General features: G+C 37.7%; 1 protein-coding gene across 4 annotated transcripts; it reads right to left on the bottom strand.

Annotated features, from left to right (window-relative positions):
- Positions 1-1544: 1544 nt before the first annotated feature.
- Positions 1545-26875, bottom strand: ZNF404 (zinc finger protein 404). Of its 4 annotated transcripts, none has more exons than XM_047711213.1 (5): positions 26851-26875; positions 25929-26005; positions 15216-15291; positions 11201-11327; positions 1545-4048 (listed from the first exon to the last, which is right to left on the bottom strand). In XM_047711213.1, the coding sequence occupies exons 3-5, from the start codon at positions 15222-15224 to the stop codon at positions 2526-2528; spliced, it is 1659 nt and encodes a 552-aa protein (XP_047567169.1). In that variant the 5' UTR covers positions 15225-15291; positions 25929-26005; positions 26851-26875; the 3' UTR covers positions 1545-2525. The 4 variants fall into 4 exon arrangements, with proteins under 4 accessions (XP_047567169.1, XP_047567168.1, XP_047567171.1 ...); XM_047711212.1 differs by lacking the exon at positions 26851-26875 and adding an exon at positions 26256-26834; XM_047711215.1 differs by lacking the exon at positions 25929-26005 and having other exon boundaries at positions 26851-26860.
- Positions 26876-27896: the final 1021 nt, after the last annotated feature.

Genomic DNA, 27896 nt, shown 5'->3' on the forward strand with positions numbered 1-27896 from the left:
AGAGACTATGGACTGTGAAAAACAATCTGAGGGTTTTGAAGGGGCGGGGGGTGGGAGGTTGGGGGAACCAGGTGGTGGGTATTGGAGAGGGCATGGATTGCATGGAGCACTGGGTGTGGTGCAAAAACAATGAATACTGTTACGCTGAAAATAAATTTTAAAAAGTACACATTGAAGAAACAGGAAACCTTAGTAAAGAAATAGAAACTATTAAAAAAGCACAAAATGAAGATAGTAGAACTGAAAAGTACTATTAAACTTTTGATAGATAAACTTAACAGCATAATTGAGATGACAAGAAAAAGAATCAGTAAACTTGAAGATAGAGCAATAGAAATTACCCAATCTGAAAAAGAGGAAAAAAGGGCGCCTGGGTGGCTCAGTGGGTTGAAGCCTCTGCTTTTGACTCAGGTCGTGATCCCAGCATCCCGAGATTGAGGCCCGCGTCGGGCCCTCTGCTTGGCAGGGAACCTGTTTCTCCCTCTCTCTCTGCCTGCCTCTCTGCATACTTGTGATATCTCTCTCTGTCAAATAAATAAATAAAGTCTTTAAAAAAGAGAGAGAGAGAAAAAGGTGAGAGATAACAGAGCCAGTGACTTGTGGGACAATATCAAAAGATTTAACACAAGTATTTAGAATCCCAGAAGGAGAAGCATGGACAGGAAATAAATATCTGAATATGGACAAAAGTTTCTGAAATTTGGGGAAAAGCATAAGTGTACAGATTTCAGAGGCTCAGAGAACCCAAAACAGGAGTAACATAAAACACATTTAGACCAGCATACCCAAATAGATGAAAACCACAGGTAATGAAAAATCTTGAAAGCATGCAGAGAGAAATGACACATACAGAGGGAAAATAATTCAAATGACTTCTCATCATAACCTATGGAGGACAGAAGTCAGTGTCTATCTTTTAAAAAATACACACAAACTCCAGAATTCTACAGCAAGAAAAACAATCTTTCAAGAATAAAGGCGTTTGGTAAAAGAAACTGAAAATTCACCTCCAGCAGATGTACACTCCAAGAAATGCTATATTAAGTTCTTCAAGCTAAAAGAAAATGATACCAGATGGAAATTCAGAAAATTAGGGATTGGGAAATCAGGAAGAGCACGGGAAAGGGCAAATATATGGGTAAATATAAAATATGAGAGTTTGGGGGGGGTGTCCTAATTTCTTTAAAATAATAGCCTGTTTAGTGGATTGCCAGTGTAACTTTACATGGACTACTAATTGCAAAGAAAAAAATGTACCAATACAATGGAGAGAATTGGTAGTCAATACGTGGATCAAGAGATCAAACATAGTTTCACTTGTATGCCACCTGATATTTTATATTAAATATACTATATCTATGAAATAGTCATAAAAATATTTAATCTGAAAATCAAGCCTCTAGACATAAACTTCAGTTCACAATAGACACAAAGGATAGAGGAAGAAGTCAAGCCCATCTTGAGAAAAAGCAGGACAAATATGGAATTACAATATTATATAGGTTGCTTCTGAGGCTTCAAAAATTGTAAGGAGGTAGAGGATAAATTGTTGTCCAATTTTTATTAGACCCAATAAACCACAGTCATATAAAACAAATTGGCTTAGTTTGGTTTTTGGACTTTAAAAAAGCTAGTACTTTTAGAAGATATTCTTTAACCAATTAGAGAAATTTGTAAATAGGCTGAATATTATAGAACAATATAAGGTTATTATTAGTGTTTTTTAGGTAACTGTAGTTTAATGGTCATCTAGAAGATTATCTTTAATTCTAAGAGTTGTATGTTGACTTTTTAGAGGTGAAGTGATATCTAAAACAGTCACTGAAAAATACAGCAAAATGATATATGGAAAATATATTCAACATGTAATAAGAATGATATATATATGTGCATCTGTATATATACATATTCATATTTACGAGAGAGAAATACCAGATATACTGAGTCTAGGTGGAGAGCAAACAAACTTCATTGTAACACTGTTGTACTTTTTATGTAAATTTGAAAACTTACAAAAACTCACTAAAAAAGTCAACCTAGTCTTTGGCTACCAGATTGTTAGTTTTTAATTTATTTCAATTGTAGGGCACGTGGATTGTATATTATCTGTATTGCAGAATTTATTGTAAGAAAGTTTCTTCAAACTACTCCAATTTTTCAACAGATGAACTCTCAATATTCAATAAAGGCACAGGGTTTCTTATTATTATTCATCCTCAGGGGCTTGATCTTTGAATAAAAATGGGATTTTTGTCCAGAATTAATTATCTGAAGAAAATATGGATGAGCCCTGATACGTTTTAAAAATATGCTTATAGGGTCTTTCTTCACATGAATTTATGTATAGTAATAATAGTGATTATCATTTAAAAAGCCACAATACTTAGTAAGCAAATACCATGTGCCAGATGACCCCTAAGCATTTAAATTTTATGTTAAGTAATTTAATCTTTACCATAACATCACTAGGTGGTAGAATAGTGGTAATGGTAAAGGTGCCAAAGTTAAATGCTTTCTGACTCTCATTACATCAGGAGTTTCTCACCACTATGAAATCTTTGATGTTGAGTAAGTTGATAGCAACAAGTAAAGGTCTTTCCACATTCCTTACATTTGTGTGGTTTCACACCAGTATGAATTCTCTGATGTTGAGTAAGTCGATCGCTGCGATTAAAGGCCTTTCCACATTCTTTACATTCATAGGGTTTTTCACCGGTATGAATTCTCTTATGTTGAGAAAGACCTGAGATAGAACGAAAAGCCTTCTTACATTCCTTACATATATAAGGTTTCAAACCTGTATGAATTGTCTGATGATAAATCAGTTGAGAATTAAGTCTAAAGGTTTTTCCACATTCCTTACATTCAAAGGGTTTCTCTCCTGCATGAATTGACTGATGTGTTTTAAGGTCTCCAATACGGCTGAAGGCTTTCCCACATTGTTTACATTCATATGGTTTTAAATCAGTATGAATGATCTGATGTTGAATAAGGTATGAATGAAGCTTAAATGTCTTCCCACATTCTTTGCATTCATGTGGCTTCTCACCAGTATGAATTCTTTGATGTTGTGTAAGTTGAGAGCCTCTACAGAAGGCCTTCCCGCAGTCCTTACAGTCATAGAGTTTCTCACTGCTATGAATTCTCTTATGTTTAAGAAGGCTTGAGCCCCTACTAAAGGCCTTCCCACATTCCTTACATTCATGAGGCTTCTCACCAGTATGACTTCTCTGATGTTCAATAAGTAGATAGCTGCGAACAAAGGCCTTTCCACATTGTTTACATTTATATGGTTTCTCACCAGAATGGATTTTCTTATGTTGGTAAAGACTTGAACGATGACCAAAGGCCTTCCCACATTCCTTGCATATATAGGGTTTCACACCATGATGAATTTTCTGATGTAGGCACATATGTCGGTACAATCTAAAAGTTTCTCCACATTCCTTACATTCGTAGGGTTTCAAACCAATATGTATTTTTTGATGTTCAGTAAGGTGAGAATAACGTCTAAAAGACTTCCCACATTGCTTACATTCATAGGGTTTTACACCAGTATGAATGATCTGATGTTGAATAAGCTGTGAATAAAACCTAAAGGCTTTCTCACATCCATTACATTCATAGGGTTTCAAATCAGTGTGATTTTTTTTATGTCTAACAAAATGCTGGAGGACTATAAAGGCTTTTCCACATTCCTTACATTCATAGGGTCTCACACCATTATGGTCTCTGAAATGTTCAATAAGGTGTGAATATTTTCTAAAGCCCCTCCTACATTCCTTACATTCATAGGATTTCTCTCTAGTGTGAATTCTCTGGTGTAGAGGAAGAGATATATGTTTTATAAATGTCATTTGACTAAAACATTCCATGTTAGGCCCCTGTTCTCTCCCAAATTCAATTCTGCACTGTGGGTCATTTCTGAAAGTAAACCTCGTAAGGTTGAAGGTTCTACTTCTTTTCATTGTCTCCTGATGATATGAATTTACTTGATAACTGCTTTTTTCTGAAGATAACTTGTTGGTCTCAGTTGTAAAATCAAAGTCTGAAAGAAAACAAAATAAACAAATGTTATTTTACTGTACTGGGGATGAGGAGGAGCCTCCTAGAGTAAAAATAGTGACAAATTGAGAAGTATATTCACTAGAAGGAAGAGGGTCATAAAATCCTAAACTACTGTCATGAATTTTTTTTTATTCTTTAATTTTTAAAAAAGATTTTATTTATTTATTTGGCACAGAGATCACAAGTAGTCAGAGAGGCAGGCAGAGAGAGAGAGAGGAGGAAGCAAGCTCCCTGCAGAGCAGACAGCCCGATATGGGGCTCAATCCCAGGACCCTGGGATCATGACCTGAGCAGAAGGCAGAGGCTTTAACCCACTGAGCCACCCAGGTACCCCTGTCATGAAATTTTTTTTTTAAAGATTTTATTTGTTTATTTCACACACACACACACACACACACACACACACAGATCACAAGTAGGCAGAGAGGCAGGCAGAGAGAGAGGGGGAAGCAGGCTCCCTGCTGAGCAGAGAGCCTGATGTGGGGCTCGATCCCAGGACCCTGGGATCATGACCTGAGCCCAAGGGAGAGGCTTTAACCCACTGAGCCACCCAGGTGCCCCTGTCATGAAATTTTTAAAAGGCAAGAAGGAATCAGAAAATTATGAAAGTTCATATTGAGAACTATGAAGTTTGTGAATAGGCAAAGAGAAAAAGTCAGTAGTACTCATATTTAATGTGGACCAAAACTATAGAGGGAGTTTCTTATATACACTACCTTCTAGATATCTGCTGAGACTGAGTGAATCAGAATCTAGAGGAGTAGGTTCTGGTCATCTATATTTCTAACATTATCTATCAGATGGATCTATGTAATTTTTTCAATGGTTTGTCTTTATGTTAGAATAGAACCCTAAACACGTAATCATGAACAAAAAGGATCTATCTTTTTACACAAACTCATCTCGATCCCTTGGCATCTTTTGTTCCCTATATACTATCCCAATGAATCTCTTCAGCTACTAAGACATACCATAACCTTTCCTATTTCCAGGGGTTTCTTACAGGTGCTCCTCCTTTCAGAAATCCTTTTACCTAGTTCCTTTATTTTTTTTTAAAGATTTTATTCATTTATTTGAGAGAGATAGAGAGAGCATGAGAGGAGAGAGGTCAGTGGGAGAAGCAAACTCCCTGCCAAGCAGGGAGCCTGATGTGGGACCCGATCCCAGGACTCCAGGATCATGACCTGAGCTGAAGGCAGTTGCTTAACAAACTGAGCCACCCAGGTGCCCTTACCTAGTTCCTTTAAATTACTATCTTTGGGTGCTGCAGATTAGAAATCACTTCTTCAGAAAGGCTGCCTCTGCTAACTCTAAGTAAATTCATATCCTTTTATTTTATATTCCAACAGTTAATTTTTGCCTTCAAAATAGTTTTCTCTATTACATATTTATTTTCTCATTTATTTTACTATGTATTTTCTTCTACTACTGCAAACAAGTCCTTACCACAAGGTAAATATTAATTATAAGATAAAATGCTGAATTTTAAAAATTAACTTGGATGAAAGTAATTAACAAAAATTAAGGCTACTGGGGAAGGCAGCTGAGTAAAATATCCATTTAGTTTCTGAAAATTATGTGACAGTTATCAATAATCACTCCCTGACTAATCTCTCATACCATATTATAGTAAAAAAAGTTTCTTCTATCATTTACCTAAAAGTTGAGAAATATGGACTTCCAAACCAGCTCAGTCAAAAACATAAATGGAAATAGGTGACACCTGATCATTCTCCAATTGCTTATTACCTTATATTGATATGCATGTCTCTACCACCATTGTTCCATCTTCCCTGTGCTTAGTCATGATTGTTTTTCTGCTTTATCTCAATCAAGATAATCAGATGGTATATTATCCTCATCAGCAGAGTTTTAATATTATTCATCCATCCTACTGATGCTCACTGTTTTGTTTCTCTAATGACTTTCCCGAATTCTCCCTTCCATTCCTTTATAGCCAAGGCCAATTATTCTTGAATTTCACAGAAATTTATTTCAGGAATTGCAATAGTTAATATAATTTTAGAAGGCTTATGAAAAGCTATTAAATTAAACTGGAGGATGTTGGGAAAAAATAAAGTAAGTGCTATGGGAACAGCCTTTGGGAAACCAAATACCTGGGATGCTGCAACAAAAGAAATGTTGAATATAGGCCAGAATTTGGCTATCTGGATAGTGAAGCAGTCTGAAGAACGCTAATGTGCTAACTGGGTCAAGTATGAGTTGAAGGCAAGTGGGATTCTCCTATGAATGAAGTACAATATGTTCAAAAAGCTGAAGTAAAGCAAACAATATTCTCTGAAATAATGAGAAATGGGAAGCAATGCCCAAAAGCCAAAATACTTTCTATTGATAAATAAAAATAAAAAACTAGTATCAGTGAATGATAAGTACAAACTGAAACCACAGAACTTCTTGAAAACAATGATAATAAAAAATAATACATCAGAATCCATGGCCTTTAACTGTACTACTGAAAACTCATAGACTAAAAGGCTTACATCTAATGAAAAATTAAAGAATGAAAATGAATGAATATTAAATCCAAAATTAGGAAAAGAAAAAACTTAGAAAGTGAATGATAAAGTCTGCTGAAGGAAAACAGAAAAGGGAAATTAATATAATAAAAACAAATTTTAAATAAAATTGTACAATTAACATGTGCAAACAAACCAGTAGACTACCTATTCAAGGAACAAAAGATAGGAGGAAAATCTAAACACAATGACAGTAGGGAAACAGTTATCAATAAGGAAACAGAGAATGTTTAAGAAACCCATTCAAGACAACTATGCAAATAAATTTGAGATGTACATGAAATGATGAATTTTTTGAAAATATAGTTTATAAAAACCAAACCCAGTTAAATTTACTAACTTGTTTCTAATAAATAAAATATGAAAAGGAAAAAAAATAACTTCTCAATGAAGAAAACCAGCAGATACCACTTTACACAAGTTTTTAAGGTTGGCACCCCACTGATGAATCATGTTGATATCATGTGCCCCTGATATACAATGAGAAGGGTACTTCTCTGGTATTCTTCCCCCAAATCCATAAACTGAGTTTAATAATAAGAAAACACCAGGGGCGCCTGGGTGGCTCAGTGGGTTAAGCCGCTGCCTTCGGCTCAGGTCATGATCTCGGGGTCCTGGGATCGAGTCCCGCATCGGGTTCTCTGCTCGGCGAAGATCCTGCTTCCCTCTCTCTCTCTCTGCCTGCCTCTCCATCTACTTGTGATCTCTCTCTGTCAAATAAATAAATAAAATCTTTAAAAAAAAAAAAAAAAGAAATCACCAAACACGTCAAAATTTGGAGGCACTCTGCTAAATACCTGACCAAACAGTATCTTCAAAAGTATCAAGGTCAAAAAAGAGAAGGAAAAACAGAGACTGTCACATTTGGAGGAAACAAAGGACACAGGATGACTAAAAGTAATGTGGTATCCTGGATTGGATCCTGAAACAGAAAAAAAGACATTAGTGCAAAAACTAGTGAAATCTAAATAAAATATTCAGTTTATAGTAATGTAAAATATTAATTTGATAGTTTTCACAAATGTACCACAGTTATGTAAGATGTTATCATTATAGGAATGATATACTAGAACTCTTTGTACCACCTTTGTAACTCTTTTGTGAATCTAAAATTATTTTAAAATAAAAGTAAGACAATAACAGAAACAGATTCCAGAAGAGATGGAAAATCTAAACAGACCAATTTCCACAGAATAATTTTAAAAATTGTATATTTATCCCACAAAAAATGGTTTACAATTAGCTTTCCAGTTGTCCAGGCCTCTCCAAACTATTTCCCACTGATATTAATGAGGGTGCTTTGGAGAAATAGCTAATTCCTAGTCCAGGGCAGGGAAGATACAAGGTGATTCTAAGACCTCTTGTACTAAAGTGCAAAGAAGCTTTCAAAGACAGAGTTAATAATTTGTGCTTTTGGTCATGCAACTTTAAGAGGGATCAAATTTGCCCTCCTACCTTAAATAACTAGAAAATTTAAAAAACGTATGAAACATCTTTCAAATATTGGAAAATAGATAGTGCAGGATAGAAATTTCCCAGGGGAAGGGAAACAAATGAAGTGTGCCCCGCCAAGTACCATAGTTGACTGTCTAAAGAGAATTTCCAGAACAAAGCACATGGAGGGGAAACTAAAATACTGCAGCTGTATCCCTGAGTTGAGAAGACAGAGTAGAGAATTAAGGGAAAGAACGAAGTGCAGAATTTGCAAGGCAGAGTACTAGAAAGGAGGGAGCTGCACAGAGAGATCTCTAGAGATCTGTAGAGGAAACTCCTTGATACTTGGCTGAATGTGAATCTAGACATCTGTGTGAGGAAACTAATGAAAACGAAGAATGTACTACTTGATACGAGTAGGCAGAACATCCCCTGGAAGTCACAAAGGGAAGAGGACAGTTCTTATTTCCACCAACCAGAGTGGAAAGGTCTCATAAGACACGAGGCATCAAACATAGTCCCTAGAAGGATATTGCCTCAGTGGTGGGGTCAAGTTAGCACTAGACTGAAACGTATTCTGGACCCACCCTAACAAAGCTTTAAGGCAACTCAGGAAAGTATTGACAGATTTCAAATTAAATAGCTACATCCAAGAACAAAGCCCTAGGATATTAAAAGAATATTAGGAATCCAGCATCCCAACCCAGTAAACTTCACAATGTCTGGCATCTAATAAAAAATTACCAGGCATGAAAAATAGCTAGAAAGTATGACCTTTACTAGGAGAAAATTAATCAAAAGAAACACACCAAGGAATGATACAGATAATATAATTAGTAGATAAGGATACTGAAAGAGCTATTATAAATATATTTCATGTTTTTATTTTAAAAATATTTATTTGAGACAGAGAGTGAGAGAGAGCATGAGTGGTGGGAGAAGTAATTGGAGACGGAGACGCAGACTTACCTGCTGAGCAGGAAGCCCGAGGTGGGGCTCGATTCCAGGACCCTGGGATTATGACCTGAGCTGAAGGCAGATAGATGTTTAACCAACTGAGTCACGTAGGTGAGCTGTTTTGTTTTGTTTTGTTTTAGTGGAATTTTTATAGATTAAAATTTTCTAATAATTTATTTCATTTGATTTCTCAAAGTTTTTGGCAAAATGTTTATCAAAATATCATATTTTCAAGGCTTCATGGTTTTTGTAATGTGGTGACTTTTTTCCTTACATAAATTTTTTTTCTTGATTCATGTTGATAGAATTGCATCACTTGTATTCTTTCTTTGAGATAATGAAATTTATAGTTGTGACTTTCTCTTTTGTATGTTTGGCTTTTTATTTCATTAATTTCTGTTCTTTCCTTTATTATTTCCTTTCTTCTACTTTCTTTAAATCTTTGTGCTCTTCTTTTCCTGGTATATCAAATAGATGGTCTGCTTATTAATTTTCAACATTTCTTCTGGAATCAAAAGACCCATGGGGAGAGGAAGCTTGAAATCAAAAGAGATAAACAATAAGAGCCATGACAAAGTGGTGAATTGGCCCTGAGGATCTACCACTTTTCCCCTGCAGAAACTTACTGATTCTGAATGCAGCTAGCAGTAAAGGCAAAATTCCATATATATATGTATATGTATCTATATAGTAGCTGAGAATGACCAAAACTGAAAACCAGCACTGACCCAGCTCAATCCCTAATTATATTATAGTGATCAGCCTGCCTCTCTACTGATTAATAGAGAAAAATGTAAATACTCTGGTGGAAGATACCATCATCTGGAAACCATTCAGTTCTTTTTTTTTTTTTAAGATTTTATTTATTTATTTGAGAGACAGAGAGAGAGAGAGAAGGAGAGGAAGCAGGAAGAAGAATAGAGGGGGATGGACAAGGAGACTAAGTGGGGCTTGATCCCATAATCCTGAGATCATGACCTGAGCGGAAACCAAGAGTCGGAGGCCCAACTGACTGGGCCACCCAAGTGTCTCCATTCAGTTCTATTGTACACAATATCCAGCATAGAATTACAATTACTAGTATCTTGAAGAGGAATTACCATATGATGAATAACCAGAGAAAAGAAGAAATATAAGCAAACCCACAGATGAATAAACAGTAATGAAAAGAAAGTAAAGAAAGAATGAAGAATTGGGGGCGCCTGGGTGGCTCAGTGGGTTAAGGCCTCTGCCTTCGGCTCAGGTCATGATCCCAGGGTCCTGGGATGGAGCCCCGCATCAGGCTCTCTGCTGGGCAGGGAGCCTGCTTCCTCCTCCTCTCTCTCTCTACCTACTTATGATCTCTAGCTGTCAAAATAAAATAAATAAAATCTTCAAAAAAAAAAGAATGAAGAATTGTAAAAGATAATTAGATGTTATAAGACAAACTAAATTTCTAGAACTGAAAAAGACAACATATGATATGAAAAACCCATCTTTAAGAGCAGACTCATCATAGCAGAATACAGGATAAGTGAGCTGAAATATAGGTCAACAGAAGAGAGATAAAAGGAGATATATACATGATAGAACTGGAAGATACACTTGAAAGATCTAACATAGGTAAAAATGTGAGTCCAGAAGAGAGGAAAGAATAGTCAAGTATTTTCCAAAAACTGAAGGAAGATATTCACTTCTTGGTAGAAACCAAAAAATCACCGCAAGCCAACATTTCCACTGCTATAAGTATAAAAATAATACTAAAAAGATAATGTTCTTGATTCATTCTACACTGTAAAATTTACCAAGGTTCGTTCATAGCAAAGAGAAAACCAGGACCCTGTGTTACCTGTTTTCATGTAGGTGGACCAGCAATTAAAATGGATATTTGTACATATCCTGAACATACACATAATATGAAATCTGTTTTCTTTGCTGTTGGTTATGCAGAAAAAGTCCTAGAATTTAAGCCTTTATTTTAGAAAAAGAAAGAATTGCAGGATGGGGTAGAGGGAAGAAGGAAGGTAAATGAAAGAAAAGATTCAGGTGCTGAATGGAGATGTCCATTTCCACCTAACAAAGGTCCAACTAGGCCTTTGGGAATATGGAGAATATGAATATGGATAAATTTATCTGGTTTCTCAGCAAAGAGCATAAAATACACAGTGGAGAAAGCAGCTATTCCAGATAGCAGAGTCTACATGACTTCAGGCAGATGTCCTTACCCAGTGAGACCAAGTTAGTGTAATTCTCCAACATCACATCTCTGTACAAATCCCTCTGATTGGAATTTAGGCATTCCCACTCCTCCTGAGAGAAGTCTATGGCAACATCACTGAATGTCAATGGCACCTGAAAAGACAGACCATGTATTATTGTTCCTAACAGTAAAGAAAAAAATGTTCGAGATGGAATGACTAAATTGCAGTAAGGGGACAATGTAGAAAAACAAGCTGAAGTTACAAGATCATGACACGATTAGATGAGAATAAATACATTAGCTTCTAAAATAGAGTGCCAACACAGTCTTGAAGAATCCTGTTGGAGTGCACAAAATTTCTTTAAAAGTAAAGGAAAACTGGGGCGCCTGGGTGGCTCAGTGGGTTAAGCCGCTGCCTTCAGCTCGGGTCATGATCCCAGAGTCCTGGGATCGAGTCCCGCATCGGGCTCGCTGCTCAGCAGGAAGCCTGCTTCCCTTCCTCTCTCTCTGCCTGCTCTCTGCCTACTTGTGATCTCTCTCTGTCAAATAAATAAATAAAATCTTAAAAAAAAAGTAAAGGAAAACTGAAATATCTAAATGTATGAAAATGAATAAAGTAAAGAGACTTCTCCAATTAAATGAAACAGTATATATAAGAACATTACCTGTCATGTACATGAATCACATACTACTAGTAAATACAAGTTCTTATGTTTTTCCTCTTCAAGGAATATATAAAAAGAATTGTTCATTTTTCTCCAAAATGAATTATAAAATCTCTTAGAGTTAAGATGGAGTAACATGGGTCAGATTTAACCTCCCATGTGAAATAACAAAGAACATGCACAAATTGTAGAAAACAATGGTTTTCGAGACAGAAAATATTGGGCAGTGATTCCCCTGAGAGAAAAATAACAAATGAAGTGAGCCCTATGATTGCCATGGCTTACTGCTAGGAAACAGTATTACTACACAATTATTAGAATGGCTAGAATTTAATAGGCTGACCATTTTAAGCACTGCTGGAGATGTGAAAAGAAATGGAACTCTCACACATTGATGGTGGAAATGTAAAGCAGTAAATCACTTTGAAAAATAGTTTATTAAAAAAAAAGAAGGGGTGCCTGGGTGGCTCAGTGGGTTAAAGCCTCTGCCTTCGACTCAGGTCATGATCCCAGGGTCCTGGGATCGAGTCCCACATCGGGTTCTCTGCTCAGCAGGGAGCCTGCTTCCTCCTCTCTCTCTGCCTGCCTCTGCCTACTTGTGATCTCTGTCTGTCAAATAAATAAATAAAATCTTTAAAAAAAAAGAAAAGAAAAATAAATTATTGATTTCTTATTCCCCAGCCTCTCCACTCCTAGTGTTCACCGAAGAGAAATGAAGGCATATGTCCACACAAAGATTTGTGCATGAAGCAGTTTGTGGAAAGAACTCAAACATCCAAGAACAGAGGAGTGGATATACAAATTTTTTTTTAAAGATTTTATTTATTTATTTATTTGACAGACAGAGATCACAAGCAGGCAGAGAGGCAGGCAGAGAGAGAGGAGGAAGCAGGCTCCCTGCTGAGCAGAGAGCCTGATGCGGGGCTCGATCCCAGGACCCTGAGATCATGACCTGAGCCGAAGGCAGCGGCTTAACCCACTGAGCCACCCAGGCACCCCAGGATATACAAATTTTTGTATATACTGAGAATACTAATATTAGAATACTAAAGTTAGTATTAAAATTAGTATAACAAATAGAACACTAATCAGCACTTAAGTGGAATGCACTACTAATATATGCAGCAATATGGATGAATCGCAAAATAAATATGCTGAATGAAATAAGATTAAAAAAAACACATGTTGTGTGATTCCATTTATATAAAAATGTAGAACATGCAAATCAACCTATAGTGGCAGAAAGCAGAACAGCAGTTGCCTGGGCATGAAGGACACGTTTGGGGGCAGGTAGGAAGGGGCAATTACAAAGGGGCATGAGAAATCAAAACAGATTGGAATGATGGATATGTTCATTATCTTGGCTATGGTAATAATTTCACAGATATATATAAGTCAAAATTTATTAAATTCTACACTTTATTTTTTTTTTAGATTTTATTTATTTGTCAGAGAGAGAGGGAGAGAGAGCAAGCACAGGCAGACAGAATGGCAGGCAGAGGCAAAGGGAGAAGCAGGCTCCCCGCCGAGCAAGGAGCCCGATGTGGGACTCGATCCCAGACGCTAGGATCATGACCTGAGCTGAAGGCAGCTGCTCAACCAACTGAGCGACCCAGGCGTCCCAAATTCTACACTTTAAATATAAGCAATTTATTGTCAATTATATTTCAACAAATCTGCTTTTAAAAGACAAGATACAGCAGCAGCAGCAATGGCCACGGTCGCCAAATTATGGAAAGAACCAAGATGTCCTTCAACGGATGAATGTATAAGGAAGATGTGGTCCATATACACTATGGAGTATTATGCCTCCATCAGAAAGGATGAATACCCAACTTTTGTAGCAACATGGACGGGACTGGAAGAGATTATGCTGAGTGAAATAAGTCAAGCAGAGAGAGTCAATTATCGTATGGTTTCACTTATTTGTGGAGCATAATAAATAACATGGAGGACATGGGGAGATGGAGAGGAGAAGGGAGTTGAGGGAAATTGGAAGGGGAGGTGAACCATGAGAGACTATGGACTCTGAAAAACAACCTGAGGGTCTTGAAGGGGCGGGGGGTGGGAGGTTGGGGGAACAAGGTGGTGGGTATTAGGGAGGGCACGTACTTGCATGGAGCACTGGTGTGGTGCAAAAACAATGAATACTGTTACGCTGAAAAGAAATTTAAAAAAATACAGTGTACATCAAAATAACCATGTGTATTGAAAGAATTGAGCTACAAAAAAAAAGAGACAAGATACATACATTTAATTATATGTCAGTTACACTTCAAAAAGTTGATAAAGTGTCTATCTTAGAAAATGGAGTTTGTGTGAAATTAAGAAATTTTATCAAGATAATATATGTCAGATAATGCCTAATAAGCACTTCCTTTATTCTCGCAAGTTAATGTTCTCATTTATTCCTTCTTACAGACATTAAATTTAATCTTCCTTAAAGTATTAAGGTAATTAATAATATTAAAATAATATTAAATTTTTAAGTATTATACTATATGATATTTAGGTTGGACACAAATCCTAACCTCTTCCCCACTGTTCAGTATCATCTACCACTTGTAGTTCTAGATGATCTTCCTTTCTACAATCCCTTAGTGAACTCCTGTTCCTAGTTAGAACACACTAATGTAGGATGATCAGAACAACACTGATTTACTCAAGACCAGCTATTTCTCTTTCAATACAAAATTCTCAGTGATTTCCGTAGCCGGAGCCCTGATGTCTATCTGTCCATCTGTCTGTGTCAGCAGCACCAATACCATTTCTACCCAAACCTAAAAGCTTTTCAAAGCTGAGTTCTCATCTCACACCTGAGTCTGAAACCATTCATAACCCAATTTTCCCTTATCTTCCTGGAAAACTGAGGAGAAAGTTTTCTCTCCTGTGGTCAAATAGGGCCTTATTTTATTTTATTTTTCACGGGGGAAGCAGAAGTAGAGGGAGAGAGAGAGAATCCATGCTGGGCGTGGAGCTCAACATGGGGCTTGATGTCATGATCCTGAGATCATGACCTGAGCTGAAATCAAGAGTTGGATATTAACCAACTGGGCCACACAGGTGCCCCAGGACCATTATTTCTATATCATAAAACCACAAACCTGACAAGGGAAGCTCAAATATTTCCTTCAAGGTACTTCACTCTTGCACTGCTCCAACAGTGCTCTTAGGAAAAGACTGAACATATAGAAGATGAATAATTGAAAATCAGAAAAAAGAGAACAGAGGAGGACCATCGTCTGTAAGGGGAGAAACCATGAAATAGAGTCAGAGATACAGCCTTCCTAGGTAAGGGGTATGGGGATAAAGAATGAAAGTTTTATATGAGTTAAACATCATAGTATTTCAGGAGGGAGACAGGCATCCACTTACCTGTGCCATGGTTTTCAAACTGATGATCTTCCTCAGGTTTCCTCTATTAGAGAATATAATTGCAGAGAAGCCAGAGCTGGGAGAGGAAAAAGAGGCCTTGAGATCTGTTTTATCTTAGAACTCCAACAATTATTTAAGGTAATATAGCCTTTCTTTTTTCCTCTTTTTTTTTAAAAGATTTTATTTATTTATTTGAGAGAGAGATCATAAGTACGCAGAGAAGCAGGCAGACAGAGAGGGGGAAACAGGCTCCCTGCTGAGCAGAGAGTCTGACGCAGGGCTCGATCCCAGGACCCTGAGATCATGACCTGAGCCAAAGGCAGAGGCTTAACCCACAGAGCCACCCAGGTGCCCCTCTTCTTTCCTCTTTTTTCCTGCTTTCCACTGTCCTTGCCCACTCTCCACCCTCCCAAACACATGAACACGTGTCAGGGGATATGAGAAGTTCAGACAAAGCCAAGCCCTTCCCTGTACCTACAGATACAAAGCACACAAGAGTGGATAAAGAACAGAGACATTCTTGCACCAAAGCTAGATCCAGACACCCACATTGCCTAATTTCTCATACTTATCAGGCCAACTAAACCCAGCCTAGGTTGTTCAGTGATACCAAGTAGCTTCTCATCCAGACCTATCTTCCACAGTAAAGAGCATGCCACACAACACAAACTTCAACAACCTTCATGTCTTTGGGATGGACCTGGACATGAACTCTTTTGCACCAGGTAAAAGAAAGCAGTAGAGATGAACCTGGAAATCTTGACTACTGTAAAAATGCCTTCCCATCTGAAGCCTTTCCCCTAAGCCAGAACTATGACTCTCAAGATCCTCTGCAATAACCAACCTGGATTTCCCTATCAGGATCTACTTTGCTGGCATGAGTCATTGCCTGTGCCCCCAGCAACCAACCCACCAGTACCCACTAGAGAGAAGTGAACTCATGCTTAACACATAGATTTTTGCAACCTTCTTTGTGATGGGTAGTCTATACATATTGACATTTAATTCCACAATGTAGTTATTATCTCAATTCAACAGATGAAAAAATGAAAGTTCAAAGAATTAAAGAAATTTCCTTGTATCACAAACAATAAGTAGAAGTGATGTGTTTTGAATCACATTCCTATAGTTATAAGGCCAACTTATTTTTCCAACCATTGCCTTTTAAAACCTAGATTTTTTGTTCCCTTGTGTGAAACCTTAGAACAGATAATTAAGATATTACCTAACAAAAGATTTACTGAAGAGATGTTTTTAAGCAACAAGGTACTATCACTTATAGGTATTCAATTTTCAGACTTTAAAGGTTGATCATGCACTACACAGAGTAAGGTTATAGGGAAAGGAGCATTGTTATGGTGTCCTGTAGACTTGTGAAAACCTAGAGCAGTTGTGACATGTAAGCAGAATTCTGCATAAGAATTTAAACATGTAAGGTCATATCTGAATCTCCATCCAAAGGAAATAGCCATAAAATGCACCTAGAGATATAGAAAGAAATATGATAGATACTAGTTAATTTTTTTTTTTTAAACCGGAGAGAAATCTAAAGGTACTAAGTCTAAAGGCACTGAGATGAGTGGCTGATTAAATAAACTATAGTGCACTCATACAATGGAAAATGAAGTAGACTCTGAAGATGATTGTACAGACCATTGGTTCTCAATAGGGGAACATTCAGCAATGTCTGAAGACATATTTGGTTGTCAAAATGTGCATAGAGGTGACATTGTTTCTATTAGAGAACCAGCGATGCTGTAAACATCCCATAATGCACAGGAAAGCCCCCTACAACAAAGAATCATCTGGACAAAAATATCAACAACACGAAGTTTGAAAAACCCTGAAGTAAACTCATTAAAGAAAGATAACATTATCCAGAATCTGTATATTATCCACAATGCCACCATACAATAACAATTGCTAAACATGCAAAGAAACAGGAAAGATAATCAAATATCAAAGATACTCTGATAATCAAGAGAAAACATCTCAGTAGAAACAGACCCAGGGATGACCTACATAGTGGAACTAGTAGACAAGGACTTGAAAACATTATGATTATGATGCTAAAAAAAAAAATAGAGGAAAACATGGGCAAAATGGGTTCAGGTTTTTTAAAAGATTTTATTTATTTACTTGACAGATCACAAGTAGGCAGACAGGCATGCAGAGAGAGAAGGGGAAGTAGGCTCCCCACTGAGCAGAGAGCCCAATGTGGGGCTCAATCCCAGCACACTGGGACCATGACCTGAGCTGAAGGCAGAGGCTTTAACCCACTGAGCCACCCAGGCACCCCAAAATAGGTTCAGTTGATAGAGCATGCAACTACTGATCTCAGGGTTTTTAGTTAAAGCCTCATGTTGGGTACAGAGATTACTTAGAAAAGGTGGGGGGCACCTGGTTGGCTCAGAACGCAAAATGAAGCATATCAATAGATTTTAGAATCTTAAAGATTCATATGAACACTTTATAATTATAAAAATATAATACCAAAAGTTAAGAATGTATTGCATAGGGGTGCCTGGGTGGCTCAGTGGGTTAAAGCCTCTGCCTTTGGCTCAGGTCATGATCCCAGGGTTCTGAGATTGAAGCCCCGCATCGGGCTCTCTGCTCAGCAGGAAGCCTGCCTCCCACTCTCTCTCTCTGCCTGCCTCTCTGCCTACTTGTGATCCCTCTCTGTCAAATAAATAAATAAAATCTTTAAAAAAAAGAATACACTGGGTGGTCAATGTAAAGTCAAATTAACAATAATCTTACAAAGACAGAAAAAAGGAAAGAACAAAAGAAATACAGGAGACAGTCAAACCATGAAACTGAACACCTAAAAAAAGGACAGAAAATTTATTTGAAGAAACAATGGACAAAAACATCACAAATCTCATGAAATGTTGTGATACATAAAATAAAAAACTCATCAAACCTAACCAGATAAAAGAAGGAAATCCATACCTAGGCACAGCATCGCCAAACTGTTGAAAAACAAAGTTTACAAATACATCATAATAGTATGTAGTTTAAAAAAAGGATATCAGTTATAAGAAAACAACAATAAGAAAAAGAGTTCGGGCTCCTGGATGGCTCCGTTGGTTCAGCAACTGCCTTTGGCTCGGGTTGTGATCCCAGAGTCCCAGAGTCTAGTCCCGCATGGGCCTCCCTGCTCCACAGGGAGTCTGCTTCTCCCTCTGACCCTCTCCCCTCTCATGCTCTCTCTCACCATCTCTCAAATAAATAATAAAATATTTTTTTAAAAAAAGAAAAAGAGTTCATTTCTCAATAGAAATTGTAGTGGCCTGAAGAATGGAATTATATCTTCAAAGTACTGAGAGAAAAAAATGACAACTGTTAATTTTATACCTGGAGAAAATATCTTTCATAAATGGAAGTGAATGAAAGATATTTTCTAACAAAAGCATAGAGAATTTCTTACTAACAGATCTATAATACAAGAAATATTAAAGGACAGCAGTCAGGCTAAAGGCAAATAATTCCAGGTGAAAGTACGGATGTGCAAAAAAGCTATGATATAGAAAATATATGACTAATATGACTAAACAAATGCCGTTTAAAGCAACAAAAACAACAATGCTTGTGTGGCTTGTAATATAGGAAGAAGAAATGACAATACTAGCATAAATGGAGTTAAACTATTAAGAAGTTTTACATTGGGGCACCTGGGTGGCTCAGTGGGTTAAGCCTCTGCCTTTGGCTCAGGTCATGATCCCAGGGTCCTGGGATCGAGCCCCGCATCGGGCTCTCTGCTCAGCGGGGAGCCTGCTTCCTCCTCTCTCTCTGCCTGCCTTTCTGCCTACTTGTGATCTCTGTCTGTCAAATAAATAAATAAAAATCTTTAAAAAAAAAAAGAAGTTTTACATTATTTGATATGTAGTAAAAGACCTAATTTAAGGGAGACTGTCTTAAAGATGCATTCTATAATAGCTCAGTTAACTACTAAAAGAATTACACAAAAAATGTACAACCAGAAAAACCTAATAGAAGAGATAAAATGAAATAATAAAAACACCTGATTAATACAAAAGGAGACAGGAAAAGAGAAATAAAGAAAATAAAGGACAAACAGACTATATTGCAAGATGACAGATTTAAACCAACTGTATTAGTAATTGTAGTAAAATGTAGATGTACTAAACATTGCAGTTAAAATCTAAGATTGTCAGATCAAATTCAAAAGAAAAACAGAATCAATTATGCTGCTTATAAGAAACATACTTTTTTTTTTAAAGATTTTATTTATTTGTCAGAGAGAGAGGGAGAGAGAGCAAGCACAGGCAGACAGAATGGCAGGCAGAGGCAGAGGGAGAAGCAGGCTCCTGCTGAGCAAGGAGCCCGATGCGGGACTCGATCCCAGGACGCTGGAATCATGACCTGAGCCGAAGGCAGCTGCTTAATCAACTGAGCCACCCAGGCGTCCCAGAAACATACTTTAAACACAAAGACAAATATATTAGACAGTAACAAGAAAAATGCTAGTATGAGTATATTAGTAACCGATACAATAGGCTTTAATGCAAGATGTATTAAAAGTAATAGAGACATGTCATACAATTCAAGAAGAATATAACAGTAATCCTACATTTCTTATGTATCTAATAACATAGCTTTAAAATATACAAAGCAAAAGTCAACAGAATTAAAGAACAGACAAAGTTATAACCGAATTTTGAGAGTTTAATACCTTCCATTGGTAACCAATAACAGGAAGAGAAAAAAAAATCACCAGGGCCATACAAGTTCAACAGGATTAATCAAATTGACCTAATTGAACATTATACTCCCAAACTACAGATTATACATTGTTTTCAAATCCTCACAATATATTTATCAGAATGTTCTGGGCCAGGGGCGCCTGGGTGGCTCAGTGGGTTAAAGCCTCTGCCTTTGGCTTGGGTCGTGATCCCAGGATGGGATCGAGCCCCGCATCCGGCTCTCTGCTCCGCAGAGGGCCTGCTTCCTCCTCTCTCTCTCTCTGCCTGCCTCCCTGCCTACTTGTGATCTCTCTCTCTGTCAAATGAATAGATAAAATCTTTAAAAAAAAAAAAGAATGTTCTGGGCTGTAAAACAAGCATCTATAAATTTCAGATGATTAATATAAAAAATGCATATATTCTGAAGCCCTCAGAATTAACTTAGAACTTAAAAACAGGTATTTCTGAAATGTTTCCAAATATAAAAAGTTCACTTCTACACAAGTATAGGTCAAAAACCAAATCATAATATGGAAACCAGAAAATATTATGAGTTGAATGATCATGAAAGTACGACACAATAAATCTGTGATGCAATCAAACTGATGCTTACAAAGACACTTTTAGCTTTAAATATTTTTTTTTTTTTGCTTTTTGTAAGTGCTGCAGATAAATGCCATTCATTGTTTCATCTCCATCATAGTTGTTAGGTGTTATATTGACATAGCAAATAAACTAGTAATGAAATTATGATAGAAATCCTTTGTCAAATTATGTCAATACCCATCACCCAGTCACTGAACAATACAACAAAAACTTATGATGTACTATCTTTTGGCTAACTAAACATAATGGAAAAATAAATAAAAATAAGTAAATTAGTTAAAAATTATATCAATGCTAAATAAATTTGGAATTTATTTTCTCCCAGTAGATAGCATGAGTGTAGTAATTGCCTTCTTATTTTCTTCTTTCTTTTAAATATTCTTTGACCTACTTCATCCAAACATAAATGTATGTATTATCAAAGTAGTAAGGTTAAAAATCAGTGATCTACCTTTGGATGCTAGAAAAAGAAAAGCAAATTTAGCCTATGGAAAGTAGAGCATACTAAAAGAAACCAGTGACATAAAAACCCCAGATATACAAAAAGAAAAATCAATAAAGCCAAAAACTATTTCATTGAAGAGATAAAAATTGATATATCTCTAGCTATACTAGTCAAGAAAATAAATGCCAATATCAGGAATATGAAAAGAGATATCACTACATATATTATAGACATTAAATTGGTAACAGAATCTCACAACTTTATGACAATAAGCTTGAAAAATATAGATGATAATTTTAAATTCCTTGAAAACACAATTTTACTAAACTGATATGAGAAATGGAAAATCTGAATATTGTTATATTTACAAAAGAAATGAATATTTATTAAGAAACTCCCCATAAAGTATCACACCCAAAGGCTTCAGTGGCAAATTCTTCCAAACATTTAAAGAATTAAAAATACAAGTTTAACTCAGTATCTTCTAGAAAACAGAAAAAAAATGGACCATGTCATGAGGCATACCATGGTATCAAAACCTGACAGGGACGTTAATTACAGGAAAAGAAAAATATAGTACATTTCTCATGAACACAGATGTAAGCATATTAAACCAAATATTACAGGTGTTATAGAAGGTAAGAGAAATTTAGTCTAGAAATATAAAGGTCATTTAATTTTCAAAAAATCAATCAACATAACTGTCCAACCTTAAATAAAAAAGAGAAAGACATTCATAGATTTCATTAGATGCAGAAACTCTGATAATATTCAACCACACTTCATGACAAAAATTCTCAGCAAACTAGGAAAAGAAACTTCTTTAATTTGATAAAGGGGATCTACAGAATAAAACTACATCTATAAGTATATGAGAGGTAAAATGTGGATCATTTCCTTCTGAGTTCAGGAACAAGGCAAGGTTGTCCATTCTTACCTCTTCTACTAAATTTTATACTGTAAGACCTATCCACTACCATAAAGAAAAAAATGAAATGAAAGGTATGAAGGTTGTTAAAAAGGAGGTAAAACCAACTTTATTTGCAGATTACATGATTTTGTACATTGAAAAAAATTTCAGTTCTACAAACTATTGGAATAAATGAATTTATTAGCAAGATTGTTGAATAAAAGGTCAAAGTATCAAACAAATATTTGTATCAAAGCAAAGTTACTGGAAAATGAAATTTTAAAATCCTAACAACTTTTTTTTTTAAAGATTTTTTATTTATTTATTTGACAGAGAGAAATCACAAGTAGGCAGAGAGGCAGGCAGAGAGAGAGGAGGAAGCAGGCTCCCTGCTGAGCAGAAAGCCCGATGCGGGGCTCGAACCCAGGACCTGGGATCATGACCTGAGCCGAAGGCAGCGGCTTAACCCACTGAGCCACCCAGGCGCCCCTCCTAACAACTTTTTAAAAATCTAAAAAAGTACACCACTTTGGAATAAATCTAACAAAAGAGGCACAAGACTTTTAGACTAAAAACATCAAAACATTAAGTGACTAAAGAAGAATTAAATAAATGGAAACATAGTCTATGTTCATGAATTGGAAGACTGTTAGTTAAAATCAATTCTCTCTAAATCGATCTATTGATTTGATGCATCTCCAACATTATCAGTGGGGTGTTTTGGGGATATATATTTTTTTAGAAAATTAGAATGAACTTGTTCTATAATTATATGGAAATGCAAAGAACCTCGAAGAGTCAGGGCAATTCTGAAGAACAAAGTTGTCAAAATCACATTAGATATCAAGACATGATATAAAGCTACTGTACTTAAAACAGTGATACTGACACACGACTGACAAATAGACCAATAGAATAGAGAGCACAGAAAGAGACTTGCACATATATAGCCACAGTTTTCACACACAAAAAAATTCTGACTGCAATTTATAGCAGAAAGTATAGCCAGTCTTTTTCAACAAAAGGTAACTGAGCAATTGGGTTTCTGTGTGCAAAAACTGATTTTGACTCTGATCCCACTATGTACACAGATCAAAATCCAAGATGGATCACATACCTAAATTTGAAAACTGAAACAATAAACTTGGAAGAAGAAACAGAAAAATATCTTCATGATCATGGATATGCACAATTTTCCTTTTTTGGGTTTAATTTTTATTTTCACTTATTTTAGACTTAGAGAAAAGTTGCAAGAAGAGTGCAGAGAGTTCTTTTTACCCCTCACTGTAATGTTAGCTCTTACACAGGACAAAAATCAAAGCCAGGAAATTAACATTGGTACAATACTATGGATGGCAGATCTTATTCAAATATCACCAGTTTTTCACACTAATGTCCTTTTCTTTTCCAGGATTCTATGCATGATCCCACATTTCATTTAGCTGTTATTTCTCCTTAGTCTCTTCCAAACTCCACAGTCTTCTTATGGTCATATTTTCAACTGCTGCCCTAACGAACTACCACAAATTCAGCTTAAAACAACACATATTTATCATCTCACAATTTCTGTGGACCCAGAGTCTGCACACAGTTTAGCTGGCTGCTCTCCTTAGGCTGATCTCATAAACTGGAAACAAGGTGTAGGCTGGGCTGTGTTTTCATTCAGAGGTTCAGCTGGGGAAGAAGCCACTTCAGAGCTCATTCAGATTGTTGGCAGAATTCATTTCTTTGCAGCAATGGTACCGAGGGCCCCTTTTGGGTGGCTGTCCACTGGTGGACACCTTCAGGTCCTGGAGGCCACCTGTAGTTTCTGGCAACATGGGCTTCTCCAGCATTGCCACTTACTTCATCAAGCCCACAGAGAGAGTCTCTAGCTCTAGTCTGCTATAATGGGGTCTTACATGACATAACAGAACCACAACACTGACATACCATTTCTTTTACCATATAAAATAGCCTTATCACGGAAGTGACATCCCCCTCATCTTTGCCACTTTCTATTGCTTAAAAGCAAGTTAACAGGTTCTCCTTACACTCCAGGGTTGGGGGTTATATAGTGGCACAGACACCAGCAGGCAGCAGTCAGACGGTCACTATAAAGTCTGTCCTCCACACCTATCTATCTTCATGCCTTTTTATTTTGGAGGAGTACCATCATCTATTTTTTCAACTATCCTCCCACTTGGATTTTCTAATATTTTTGTAATTGGAATTTGGTTGCACATTTTTGGCAGTACCACAGTGGTGTTGTGTCCTTGCCTTTGTATCAAAAGACAGGGCTCATGACCGCAATGTCTTACTACTGGTGATGTTAACCTTGATGGGTTGATTCAACTTCTTTCTGCGGGGTTTCTCTACTGTAAACTTACTACCTTTCCCTTTGTAGTTAATAAGTGTCTTGGGTAGTGGGATATATTTTAACACTATGCAAATCCTTTTCCTCATCAGATTTTCACCCACTAATTTTAGCATGTATCAGTCGATTGCATCTGAAAGAACTATTACTGTGGTGTTTGCCTAAATGGTCACTTTCTGTGTTCCTTTGTCCTTCTACCTTTAATAACTGGAATTCTACCATAAGGAAGAGCTATCCCTCCTTCCCCAGGAAAAGATGTTTTAAACAGAATATGCAATACTACAAAAGAAAAAGATTGGTAAATAGCTCCATTAAAATTAAGAACTTTTCTTCATTATATCATTAAGAAAGTAAGAAGCAATAGGCTAATGAAAGATATTCTTTGTCTCTTTCTCTCTTTTTTTTTAAAGATTTTATTTATTTATTTGACAGAGAGATCACAAGCAGGCAGAGAGGCAGGCAGAGAGAGAGGAGGAAGCAGGCTCCCCGCTGAGCAGAGAGCCCGATGCGGGGCTCAATCCCAGGACTCTGAGATCATGACTTGAGCCGAAGGCAGCGGCTTGACCCACTGAGCCACCCAGGCGCCCCTGTCTCTTTCTCTCTTTACACACACAGACACAGACACACACAGAGGCATACAAATATATTTATAAACACTCACAAAGGACTTGTATTCAAAATATACATAAAATTCCTAAAAATCAATATGAAAATGAGAAAAAACAGACTAAAAAATGGATAAAAGACTTGAGTAGACACTTCATAAGGGTATATGAAATGGGCAGTATCATATGAAAACATGCTTATTTTATCTATCAGAAAAATGTTAATTAAAATCTAAATGAAATACTACTACATACACATCAGAATGACTAAAATTAAAATGATTAACAATAGCAAGGGATGGCCAGGTTGAGAAGTAACTATATCTTGGGGTGGAGTGCAAATTAAGTCAACCACTTCCACCCCAAGTATATATCCAAGGAAAACATGAACATATATGCCCACAAAAAAACTTGTACAAGAGTGTTCATAGAAGGTTTATTCATAATAGTCAAACACAGGGAACAACCCCATCATGAGAATGAATAAACAAAGTGTGGTATGGTCACACAAGGAAGTTTTCATAATGTCATCATATTCTGGCAGGGCTGCTAGACACAGAGTGATGTCTCTTCCTATGAACTCCCAAAGCAGGTCACCCGGATTTCTCTAGTGACATCTCAGATCTTCTATCTTACTTATTCCTATTCTGATTTCACTTCCTTCGGGGATAACAAGTCATTTGAGAAGAGCAACTATGTCTTTTTGTCACTGTATGCCAGTGAGGTCAAGCATATTGATATATTGTAAATATCTGGTATCTGTTTTAAATTTCAAAACTAGAAATGTATCCTTAGGGAATGACTGTAAAAGGACATAAAGATCTATGCATAATGATGTTCGTTATAGAATAATTTAGTTGGTAGTCAAAAATTAGAAACATACTAGCTAACAGGAGGCAACAGGTTAAATAAATTATGGAGAAAAGAGCTAGGGGGCCCTGAGAAGGGTGATCTATCTGCATGGCCTCACAATTCACAAATATGTCACTATTAGGCAGGACATTTCAGCAGAAGGAAAAAAAAGAGGGTCCCATATCTTCAAAATCCAAGTGTATTTAATGAATAATGAGGAAACACAAACTCACCTGAACTTTAACTTTAAGATGTGTAACAAAAATTCTTTTTTCTCTCTGTATCCTTTTTTTTTAAGAGACAGGCAGCACTGGGAAAAGAGAAAGCAATCATGAAATATCAGGATTTTCTTGGATAGCACAGTAACCTAGAAAACATCCTCCATGACCACACCCTCTCAACCAGAATAGGAGTAGAGAGAATACTGGAATAATGTTGTCCTTCCCAGTATGTGAGAGGCCAGGGTCACTGATGTCCAGGGAGAAATCGGTCCCTAATTCACAGTAGGTTCTTAGGGCCAGAGTTCTGTAAATTCTGTGTTTATGAAACATGTAGCTGACCTTTAGGAGCTTCCAAGGGGGAACCTTCCAGGAGGGAATCCTACTCCTGGGACCTCATCAGGTCTTCCCAGAAGCCTGCCTTGGGTCCGACTGCAGCTTCAACATATCTCAAGATCAAGTCTGTGTCATCTTGCTATGATTCTCCGTTCTTCCATTCTAAGGCTCAGAATCTGACTTCCCTCTTTTATCCGCGACAGGCCCCAAGGGGCTGTGAGGGGACGGGGCGGAGGATCCGCGGAGCCTAGAGCCAGGAGTTCCAATGACAACCCACACGGCCACACAGCCGCTCACCCATAAGCCACGAAGTTAAATAAACACAATCAAGTATCTGACCTACAAGCGCAAACGCCGCCATGGAGACACGCTGTCACAGTGTCACACACACATACAGACTCACACACGTTTCTCCTAGGCACACAAATCTCTGCTGCTCACGCAGACACGAGCCTGAGACTCCGGACTCCACACGCCCTGTCAGTTCCCAGATTGTTCTCGCCTGGAGAGCCTCTCACCCCCTCCAAGGATCCCTGTCCGGCTCTGGTCAGAAACTGTGGATGCCTCCGCTGATTTTTATCTATGGATAGGTCCTACTCACCACGTAGGGACCACAGCTGTTCCGACACCGGAAAAGGACCCAGGGGTGGAGGGGGAATGAGATCCCAGTGGCTTCTGGGAAATGCAGTCCTTCTGGCTGGGAGCCCGAGCTTCCGGCGCCTGTGCTCCGAGTGCGCAGGCGCTGGTGCGTGTGGCGGCGCGCGGCGGAGATGAGCGGACCTGTGGAGGACCGTAGTCTTAGGTGCTACTGCACGGGTGAGGGCGGCGAGTGGAATGTGAGTCCAGGCTGTAGAAAACGGAGCAAGGGCAGAGGACTCCAGAGCTTCTACCCTGCATACGGGAAGTGGAGGTAGCGGGCTCCTGAGTACGGTGCTTCCGCGGGAGAGAGCTCAGTGAGGGGACCAGAACTTCTTGTCTTTCGCACCCGGGGTAGCACCAGCGCCTGGAGTAGAGCCAGGAGCACAGCCCGTGTCAGGTATGCATTTGCTTTATTTTTAAAAATATTTTATTTATTGGGGCGCCTGGGTGGCTCAGTGGGTTAAGCCGCTGCCTTCGGCTCAGGTCATGATCCCAGGTCCTGGGTTCGAGCCCCACATCGTGCTTTCTGCTCAGCAGGGAGCCTGCTTCCTCCTCTCTCTCTGCCTGCCTCTCTGCCTACTTGTGATTTCTCTCTGTCAAATAAATAAATAAAATCTATTTTAAAAAATATTTTATTTATTGAAGAGTGAGAGCGCGAGCATGAGCCAGAGCGCGAGCATGAGCCAGAGGAGAGGCAGAGGGCGAGAGAGAAGCCGACTCCGGGCTAAGCAGGGAGCCCCAAGCGGGGCTGAATCCCACAAGGCCTGAGCTGAAGGCAGGCGCTTAAGCCACTAAGCCACCCAGGCGCCCCTATGCATTTGTTTTAAAGAAACAATGACTCGGCAGGGGCACGTGTGTTTGGGTTTTCATTCTCTGTGACACTGAGGAACCCCTCGTGTGTCTGTATCTGTGTGTGTGTGTGTGTGTGTGTGTGTGTGGTTGTGTTTCTGGTTGTAATTTGTTTCAGAGTTTGTTCTGTGGGCGTGATAGTGGCTTGTATTTCAGATT

Source organism: Lutra lutra, chromosome 17, assembly GCF_902655055.1.
Source record: "Lutra lutra chromosome 17, mLutLut1.2, whole genome shotgun sequence".
Classification (NCBI taxonomy): Eukaryota; Metazoa; Chordata; class Mammalia; order Carnivora; family Mustelidae; genus Lutra; species Lutra lutra.

Bases quoted from the DNA above. Each gene is read 5' to 3' on its own strand.
- ZNF404 (XM_047711213.1), bottom strand. The intron at 4,049-11,200 runs GTAAGGACATCT...GTTTTCTTTCAG, and splicing joins CACTAACTTGGTCTCACTGG to ACTTTGATTTTACAACTGAG.